The 10364-nt window shown below is 33.7% G+C and overlaps 1 protein-coding gene across 1 annotated transcript; it reads left to right on the top strand.

The window, feature by feature from the left end:
- Positions 1 to 2322: 2322 nt before the first annotated feature.
- Positions 2323 to 9119, top strand: LOC102803632 (uncharacterized). The gene is made up of 4 exons (XM_006812488.3): positions 2323 to 2518; positions 3774 to 3908; positions 4351 to 4445; positions 5691 to 9119. The coding sequence occupies exons 1-4, from the start codon at positions 2329 to 2331 to the stop codon at positions 6006 to 6008; spliced, it is 738 nt and encodes a 245-aa protein (XP_006812551.1). The 5' UTR covers positions 2323 to 2328; the 3' UTR covers positions 6009 to 9119.
- The last annotated feature ends 1245 nt before the right edge of the window (positions 9120 to 10364 follow it).

The following is a 10364-nucleotide window of genomic DNA, read 5'->3' as shown; positions in this document are numbered from 1 at the left end:
CAGTTTAACGAGTATCTCATAGATTTTGTCATCAATAATACAGCTTTCAGTTAAATTATGGTGGTGGTCATTATCTATTGTTTTGTTTATTTTTAGGGAGGTAATATTACTATATAATTCTTTGGGTTGTAATATTTTCCTACCTGTCCAATCAATTAAACACTCTCTAGAGTTAGGAAATAACGGGAACGTGTGGTGGTGTGTTTTTATTTTCATGGTGTCAGGAGTGAACTCTTTTTTACAAGTATGCTTTTGTCAGAGAAATCGACAAAGATGATATATAAAGAGTAAATTACATACACTCTAGTCAGAAAAAAATGCAATCAATGTCAGTATTAACAAAATATACAACTATTGTGGAATTTTAAATCTGAATCTAATTCGATGAGGTTAATATAGCCACATAATCGTTTGTCTTAGATATCTGACCAGATTTATCGGCGCCGATCGCGACTTTCGTTGTTTCGAGCTACTTGTACCAGCTGTTCTCTACGACAATGAAACAATTGTGCTCAACAAACACGACAATAGAAACTTTCTTACTACATAATGCAAGTGACGACGTAGTTCCACGGTTTAGTGTTTTAGTTACACGCTTCTGTAAAGACCATGCAAAACTTACCTATTTGAAGCCTAGGCTGGTGTTGAAGGAATAATTCATATGATCAATACTTTTTACACAAACCCAGGGCGCTCAAACACTGGTCGCCCTCAAAGAAATATAGCAATACATTCTTATCACCTGTGCATGTCAGATGTAAGCTCGTAAACTGACGCGTGGGGAGGGGGTCACGAGACTGGAATAGGATAAGAAGAACAGGAAACTAGGTTACTTTTAGATATGTTATTCCGGTGACAAAATGTCGAGGCTCTAATGTCATACAACATGTTATATGATTGATTAGTTTTACTGTATAAGGAATATGTAATTTGAAAATAAGACCTTACAAAAAAAAAAAAAAAAACCTAGTACGTATGTTGCGTCAATTTTAAATAGCCTTCCACTGAAACGAGTTCCTTTTCCATTTCAAACATTTTCTTGAATTTTCTGCATGTCCTCTGTTTTTTGTCTCGTTTGATATTGTCGGAGTTATTTGAATTTATTTCTTAGTTGCAGCGAATGATGCATATTGTTTGTTTTTTTATACATTTTTTATACATTGTCTTTGTTTAGTGCTTGTATTTATAGTATTTATATCTATTAATTTGTTTTCTATTAATCTTATCTAATTCGGGAGTTATTACGCAATAACATTTACTATTTGGTTATCTGTTTAAGTTAGTTTGGTGTATCCATTGCTTGGTTATAATACTTATTCATCTATTGGAAAGTGAGCCAGTTCTTCATATTTGTTTGTTGTCACGTCTAGGATGAATCATAAAAAGTGTAAATAAACATTTTCTATGTCAGATTTGTAATAGCTCTCTTGTCCTCAAATGTCACTACCGTGTGCTAGACTGATTAATTGGTCTAATTAATTTGTCAAACAGAGACAATATTGTATTTAAATATAGATTAGATCACCAACTTTTTCTTCCAGTGAAAAGATTTTTTTTAAAGATTCTATCTCTTCCTTGAATTTGCCATTGATGCTTAGAGTAATCCCAAATAAGTGAAGTGCCTGTATATAATAGTGCCTTTTTTTATATAATTATTAAAAGTTATCAAAAATGTTATAAAAATGTAATTAGGAATTTGCTTTATCTGTAAAGTTTAAAAACTTATTTTTTACTGTAAATGAAACTTTCATTTTATTTCCTGTAAAAACGTAAAATGACGTTTTTATTTTCTGTAACCTGTATCAACTATCTCCCTTGCCCCCCCCCCCCCCGCTAAAAAAGCGTTACGACCAATTTATGCGTTGAAGCCGGACGTTGCTGGCCGTAATGGTAAAGAATTTTATGTTAATTAATACTGGCAAATACACACGTGGATCGTGAAATCGTGAACAGTGCTTAACTGTAACCTGTGCTGTAACATGCCCTATATTGCACGCTAGGGAGGCATCTGAGACCATATACCTTAAAAGACTTGTTTTTAAGGTCTATGTTGAGACATTCTCACAGTCGGAGCTACATCACGATCCCCCAAACGTTGCCAGGACCAATCACAAACAGGAAAAGACAATGAATTTTCGGATTAACACCTCTGTTTTCCCTCAAGCTAACCAAATTTCCCCCAAGCTAACGAAAAAATCTTTTGTCTTCTACTGACTTCCTGTTCCGGTCCGTCTGTGAGAATACATGTACTCGTAGTTTCATAACCCAATTGTCAGATCCTCCGGTCAATGACCCCTGTGACGTCAGTAGTGTTTTGCTGGATGCAAAATGGCGGCGCTGTGCCGGTCGGCTTCGTTACAGAATAGTCCTTTTATCATTTTTAATTTTTTTAAAAAATGCCCACCGACTCCTGGATTCAAGACATTTGCTGACGAGTGGAAGGCCATGTGTTCCGTTGTTTTTAAATACTCCAACGATATTTTGTCCGCCCAGCTTCACGAAAATCTGGATTCGAAAGGTAAGAGTGAAATGAAATATTGGTCAGTTGACCCATGCTTGTTCTGGTATATTATACACAGGCGCCTGTGGTATAATACAGATCACTAAACAGGTTGCGAGTTTTAACTTTCGCCAGGAAGAAAATTTCACATCACTACATGGCTGGAATAATATCAAGACTTGCAGAACTTTGAGAACTGCAAGAAAGCGAAATAAAAAAAAAATAAACCTGAGCAATTCACAAACTAAAACCAGAGTAATATTGGTTAACTTATGGAAAGTTATGCAAGGATCTGGGTTTTCAAACAACTTGAAAATGTTGAAAAAAAACACGTTATTTTCAACAATGATAGATACTGAACTATTGAATAGTGCGATTTCTGTAAATATTTTTTTGGTTGTCCTGATGGGCAGCGAGTTTTTATATTGTTGTCAGGGACAACCAGACATGCAATTGGCAATTTCGTGTGTTATTTACTTTGGGACTTAAGTTAGTGCCAACAAGGTTCAAATGAAATCAAGCAACTCAACATTCACAGAGCTTCTTTATTTATAAATATTTTTATAACAATCTCAGTGCAATGGCATAGTCTTTTTATTAATTTCACCATTTTTAGGGCATTGCATTGTGGGATTTTTAAATCATTAGGGCTGCACTTCTATTGTTCATTTTGACTTTATATTTCTGTCTTATCCTCGCCCATTGCTTGGTAGGTTATGCATGCAAAAATAGAATTACATCATGTCTGTCAGTAATTCGGAAACTGTCAACATCGTTTAAGGCTTACTAATTAGTTAAATCTTGGTCATGTGATGGTTGTGGTACACAAACCACTTGTGCGGCACACTTAAAGCGAGAGGGTCGTCACTTGAGCGTGCGTGGGAATTGAGTCCCAAGCGATGATAACAACACATGCTGAAAACGCAAAGGCTCATGGGTAGACGCTTGTTTGTAAACAATGAGACGCTATGACCATCTGACGCATGCACAGGTGACGACTCCCTCGCTTTAAACAAGTGCACAAGAAATAAGCATCAAGTTTAATTTCAGTGGATTTGATTTTGCAGAGATGTATTCGCAAGATTTATACATGTAATTCATTGGTTTGTGATGAAAACAATACTTTTGATTGTTATGGCCATCTGGTGCATGCGCAGGTGACGACTTCCTCGCTTTAATGTTTATGTGATATGCCGTTACCTTAACGTGAACATAATTTAAATATACCTAGTATATATACTATGGAATGAACTCTTTTTATTGTTTACTGCAGGTAAATATAAAATTATTACTTACCACGAGTTTAGTCGCCGTGGTTATAACAGTACTGAAGACCCTCCTCTATCAACACCAGACTGGGGTAATATGCTGCATGGGGCATACAACGTAGGACAAGAATTTCACAAAGGTTAATATTTTCATGAAAATCCAACAATTGGAACAATTTTAGATCAATAATGCAAGCAGTTGTCTTTGAAGTTCAAGTTAAAGCTGAAGGCAGTCTTCACCTGTATATGCGACAGATAGCCATCATCTGTCGTTGTTTAATGAGTGTATACCCATGAACTGTTGCATTTTCAGCACATGTTATTGTCTTGTGACCTCACCGTGTTGTGATTGATATGGGTCTCGAAGCAATGTTTACATGCACTTCAAACATGCACTCTGTGATGTCACAACAACCATTAATTCACTGACAATACTTTTGCCAAAGTTAATCACTATGATCCCAATGTGCTCCCAGTTATTTAGGAAACTAGTTTTTGATAGTTTACATTTTCACAGGAATGAATATCCATTTTTAAATGTTGATTAATACAAGTTTGTAACAGGTACTTGTTTGGTTTCAGGAGAGTATCGGGAGTTGTCAACAATACACGGTGTACAATTTGCTCCAACTATACCTCAGAGTGACAAGTCAGTCTTTATCATAGCATCATACAGGGTAAGTTTAAGCCAAGGAAAATTGAAAAAAAATAAGCCTAATTTTGTTTGTATTATAATTAAATACCACAACAAGAAGGTGAAATGTGCAATGTATTACATTTATTAAATAATGCATTTAATTACATACATATAATATTTGGATTAAAAAAAACATCTTGTGAAACAGAATACAATAAAAAAAAGAGTGAGGTTACTGTAAATTAATTTATTAACACTCAGAATTTATTTTGGCTATTTTTGCTGAAGGGATGATTTAGTGAAAATAAGATTTCCAGTTTTGTCGTATATTTTACATTCAATTCATCAAACAAACTCATCAAAATAAACCCCATACAAATCCCCAAAAAGTCTTTTCAGAAAAAATTAATTCCAGCTGAAAGTATTTTACAGTAAATCCATTTGGCATAAGTGATAATGATGATTATGTTTTACTAATAATATTTGAGCTGATTTTGTGATCAAGTGAGGAAACGGCAATATGCTTGAAGGTGTAACATGACGTTGAACAAACATGTCAAGCAATTCCTGTATCCAAATTTTTAGAATAAAAACATATACTTAATGTCAAAGAAACAATGTAAACATATAATTCAAATTTTGTAGTTTATGTAAGTTTAGGCCAAATTAAACAGTATATCTCATCTTCTTCTTGATTATATCATTATAGGTTAATGCTATAAATACCAAAAAAACAAAAAGAAAGTCTGAAATGCAATGGAAAATAGTCAAAATTTGCAATTTTACACTGCTGTCTAAAATTATTTCTTCATTTAACAAAATTTAGAGATCTCTCCCATAATGCATTTCATATATGCAAAGCATGCTCATTGGTAAAAAATTTGATTTTGGCTTGAACCGCCTTTATTTAATTTTTTATAGATTTTTAGGCCAGAGTACAGTTCCCAACTATGACTAGAATGTCATTATTGGCTTTCCTGATTTATTATTTACATTGAAGGAAACTTTCATTTAAGTATATATACCCAACTATCCCCACTTTTTACAAACTTGTATTCTGCTGACTCTGGTGAATGGAAATAGTGTGCCTTTCACTGTAATGTGCAAGTGCCATGCATACCTCTGTGACAATACAAGTCACTGACTAAAATACATTGTCAAAATAAAATGTTTTTCATATTTTTCAGTATTTTTGATCAAGACCTACAACAGTTTATTAAAATGAGTAGTTGTATATATGTTCATCAATTACGAAAGTAATGGTAAAACATTTATCTTTTTCCAGGCTTCAGAAGAAATTGCTCTGAAAAACATTGAAGAGAGATGGCAGGAGTGGTCAGTGTTAAGATTCATAGACCACAGAGCTGGACATGATTTGGGAATGCACAATTTAGGGATTTATAAACGCTTCAGTCGCACTGGCATTTTTACTTACATTATCCGAGGGGAGTTCACTGGTTTGAACGGTGATATTACTGCAGGATGGGATTTAGTCAATAAAGTTCGCAGTGCACGGATGCCGCATGGACTAGTTTTCGATGACATTTCTTTGTATCGTATTCGCCCAAGCAATATTATACAGTTAACTGATATTTTTATTTGATGCCATTTGTTACTGAATTCTGCAGTGCAGTGATGCTGATAGCTCCTTGTCGGCTTTTAAAACCAGTGGGAATGTATGTTTTATGGGTAAGGAAAATATCTGCAATGTTTTTTTTTTTCTGTTCCTATTGTTACTTTTGAGTATAACTCTTTTATTTCAAAGGTCAAGGAAACCGCAAGATTGTGTTGCCAGTGTTCTTCCCAGGATACAAACATCTGTGCCGTACTGCCACAGTGCTTTAATTTTTTTACTGTCACAGTCTCTTTTTAAATTAAGTTGATAAATCGGTGAAAACTCACAGAGGCCCTAAATGCATAATTATTTTCCCATGATGCATCACACTTAATGTAATGTGTGTGCAGCTTTGTATGAAAAACAGGGCTTCTACAAAATTTTGCAATTGACTCACAAAATCTGCAAAAATATGTCTCAAAATTAAATCGGTTTACAGTAATAATTGTTTAATAACACAATATTGTCTTTTTGCTCATTTGAAAATCAGAGTTTTCGTCACTAACACTATGGAGACACCATGGTGAGTGTCTACCAACATTTGCATGTAAATGGAACTCTGGCTTAACCAATCATAAAGTAGCTCACTGCCCTTTGATTCACGCATACCAACATCAATTCTCCTTCAGAGATTACGAGTCTTTTATCACTATACTAGGTAGTCGTCGCCAGGGAGTGCTCTAGTTGTGGCTCTCTGTGGCTCTCTAGTTTCAGGTTATAAGACTGCCCGGGAGAGTGACTGTCTTCATACGGGTAATGTGGTTATAACTATAATTTTCATAAAGTATGGTTGCTATGGTGTCCTGTCATATAAAATCATATATTCTACTGATAGATTGAATGCGATAATTTACATTTGATACATAGAGCACTAGATAATATTTATGCAAATGAAGTAATATTTATGCAAATGAAGTGATATTTATGCTGAATTACAATTGTAAAGAGATACTATATAGTTTAACAATTAAATAACTTTCTTGTGAATGTACTACAGTGTTATCACGGGCAAACTTGCCACTTGTATGTTAATTACAATTAGGGAAAAAATAAACTACAAAGATGGTGTTAATGTTTTACCATTTACCATGGTTACTTTACATTTTCATTTATTTTTTTCAAATGTTTTGCATCTTTTCTACGTTGTTTTCTATTTAATAATTTGATGTTTTTCCATTGTTCGCTACTAAAATAATTATTTTGCATTTACACCAAGTGTATTTTTTACTTTATTTGTATAATTTGTTATCGTGTGATGACCAGTGTACCTTGTACAGCAGTATTAACTAGAGTACAGCAAACATGCATAGTGTGGTATTCCTTTTGGAAGGTGTCGCGAACATTAATATTGTTATTAATTTCAAAGTTATTATTGTTATATTCAATGTTGCAGTGAGACTGCCGATATCCAAGTGAAATGCATAAATTATGTTAATAAGGGTCAATCTACGTCTGCATGTGGTCGGCATTGACCAATCAGTGTTTGTTTATTTTCTGCTCGCGTGCAGTTCAATTTCTGTTTATTTACCGCGTTCCTGTTCCAGACGACATTTTTCTTACTCTGCATTTTTATTAGTCGTTTTGAAATAAATGATATACAGGTTGTGATTGTAATAATCATCGGAAAACCTAACAGTCTGTATTTCTGTGACGCGATTCACAGAAGGGTAAAAATTGTCACTCATGTACATGTACCCTTCTTAGCAATTACCATATTTGCTCATTTAGAATGAAGTGTACATAATCCCAAAAAGAAATGAATTTCTTGTATGCTGGGTCATTAAAATCTGACTTATTTCAACTATCGACACACTTCTGTTATCCACACTTATAAGCGTGTTCAATACTAATAGTCTAGAGCAAATCAACATTTCGACTTGGAGTGTGGACAACTTTTTTGTAGACTACCAGTATTTATGGGTTCTATTTTTTTTTATTTGCATATTTTATTTATTTTAACTGAAATGCTAACTTATTTTTATTATTTTTTGTCGATTTAAAATTAAATTTCAATCATGTCTTTATAGTCACTTTTTGTTTGTATCGGATATATTCAAAGATTGAAACTCTTCATGCTCTAGAATTGTTGTTATAACACATTAAGTTGACTCCCGGGGCTGCCTGGTAGTTTGGAAAACATTGAGCTTACTAATAAAACAATGCCAAGTACAGATATATGTAATCTGTGTCAATAAATAACATTTTTAAAACCAAAGATATTCAGATTGTACACAACCTGTAATCACTCAAGGACCGTAGCAGTGTTTGATATAGGATTCTTGCAAATAGGTGATTTTCCGTACAACTGCGAGATCTCGCGAGATGCATGAAAGACGCGCAGCGAACGTCTGCCGCAAAATTCGAACGATTTGATTTTGAACTCTAATTTCTTTATTTCGTAGCGCACATCGACCGGCCGATCTTCGACAGAGGAATATTGCATTCGAATATCCTCACTTAATCGAAATTGCCCATCATCAAATGTGAACAGCACATTATTGACATGGAAATGTTCCCCAAAATACTTGCGCGTTTGTCAAATCTCACGCGATGTTTGACGCCACTACGACGCTATGACCTTTGTTTGTCCTGTTTTTACGTTCGATTTCACGCGTGATTCTCGCAGTGAACGGAAAATGGTCTATTGTATATCTGTTGTTGAATATGCACTTAACGAAGATTGGTGCTTAATTTATGCAAATTGGAAGTACAATTGCCTAGACTATATACAGCATTCCATACCATGTACTCCACTAATGCCTAGGTACAATGCTAGTAATATCTCATTAACCATTCGTGCAAACATCACCCACACACAAAGCATATAAATCCACTTAGATAATGATGGTATCAATTCATTCATCCAATCAAATCTGTGGTTATAATACTAGCATCGTAGCTAGGCCTCAGTGAATGAAACACTGCATAGACTGTCTGGGTTATAGCTATTAGAACAGGGTAAATAAATTTGTTTAAAGAATATTAAAATTATGCCAGAGTACATGTAGTATTCAACATATTAGTGTGTTCACTGAATTTCAAGAATTATTCCTAATGTATAAATTAATTCCAATAAAATAAAATAACTTGCTGTTATAATTGTCTTGAAAATATTTATCAGAAATAACAGGATATTACTTGTAGAGCTGGTCGATACAATTGATGTCATAGGCTAGTATTATCCATTCGCCTTTGTTGTTGATCAAATTCTTGATCAATCAACGGAAGCTGGGATACTAAAATCTATACGGGGAAACTACATACTCTTGATAACTGGAATTGCAATGTCGAGATGGAATCCACAGAACTCCTCGTATCCCTTATACAGACATTAGTAATCTATTGGGTGCATGGTAACCTAGAACCCCTAATTCTGCCTTTGTGTATTTTACGTAGTACATTAGTTCAACTCAGGAAATTATTTCATTCATACCTGTATTATAGTTACAAAAATTGTAATTTGGTAAAATGAAATTTATGAACAAAATGTGTGTAAAAAAAAATTAAATCACACCATTTTTGCTTGTGCCGAACACTTGGGTATATAAATACATGTATTTATAAATATAAACATGCTTCACCTGATGGCATTATGAATGCCAGGAGATTACCATATTTAAGTGACCTTATTGATAAAGTTCTGTTTCATAAATTATGATTTATTTGAAAATAATCTCAAAAAGTTCACAATTATAAATAAGAAACTAACAATATAATAATTCATTGGTTATAAATAAAAAATGCTACATGTACTTTCATTTTTAAAACTAAAAAAAATCAATAGTATAAACACCACAAGGGGGTATTCTATAGTGCCCAGTTACAATACAGTACATTTGCATAATTGGTCTATACTGTGTATGAACACATCAAAGCTTTTAACACAGTTGTTATTTTTAGATTAGCATATGAAAACTGAGGTTTTGCTTTTCGTCCCCTTCTCAGGAATTACCTGGTGATTAAATTTGTCTATTAAAATTAGACAGACATATCTAATGTACATATCAATGGATATTTTAATGACATTCACTACAAAGCATTAGACACCAGGGGTAGATAGTGGGAATGATACTCACTATAAAGTATCTTGCATTGACAAAAAATTTGTAAAATCATAAACAAAATATATAAAATACTGTGAGTACAAAATAAAGGTAACTATAGAAACTATAAAATTTTACTGAAATGCATTATTTTCACTAAATCCTATTAGATTTAAACAGATACCATATTTGCACTATTATAATTGCCCTGCGTGCTTATGTAAATTACACTAAGCAAGTCTATGGTGCAAGTCGTATTTTAAAGAGCAGTGGTCGTTGCGCCACTTCCTGTATATGGGAC

Source organism: Saccoglossus kowalevskii, chromosome 12 (assembly GCF_978046115.1).
Source record: "Saccoglossus kowalevskii chromosome 12, keSacKowa6.1, whole genome shotgun sequence".
Lineage (NCBI taxonomy): Eukaryota > Metazoa > Hemichordata > Enteropneusta > Harrimaniidae > Saccoglossus > Saccoglossus kowalevskii.
Note: the sequence above shows the minus strand (reverse complement) of the source record. Positions and strands in the feature narration are given on the sequence as shown.

What these genes read in the sequence shown, in the direction of transcription:
- LOC102803632 (XM_006812488.3), top strand. Translation starts at nt 2,329, where the DNA reads ATGGCGGCGCTGTGCCGGTCGGCTTCGTTACAGAATAGTCCTTTTATC. An exon ending in AGGACAAGAATTTCACAAAG is followed by an intron (nt 3,909 to 4,350) that starts GTTAATATTTTC and finishes GTTTGGTTTCAG; the next exon opens with GAGAGTATCGGGAGTTGTCA. An exon ending in TTATCATAGCATCATACAGG is followed by an intron (nt 4,446 to 5,690) that starts GTAAGTTTAAGC and finishes ATCTTTTTCCAG; the next exon opens with GCTTCAGAAGAAATTGCTCT.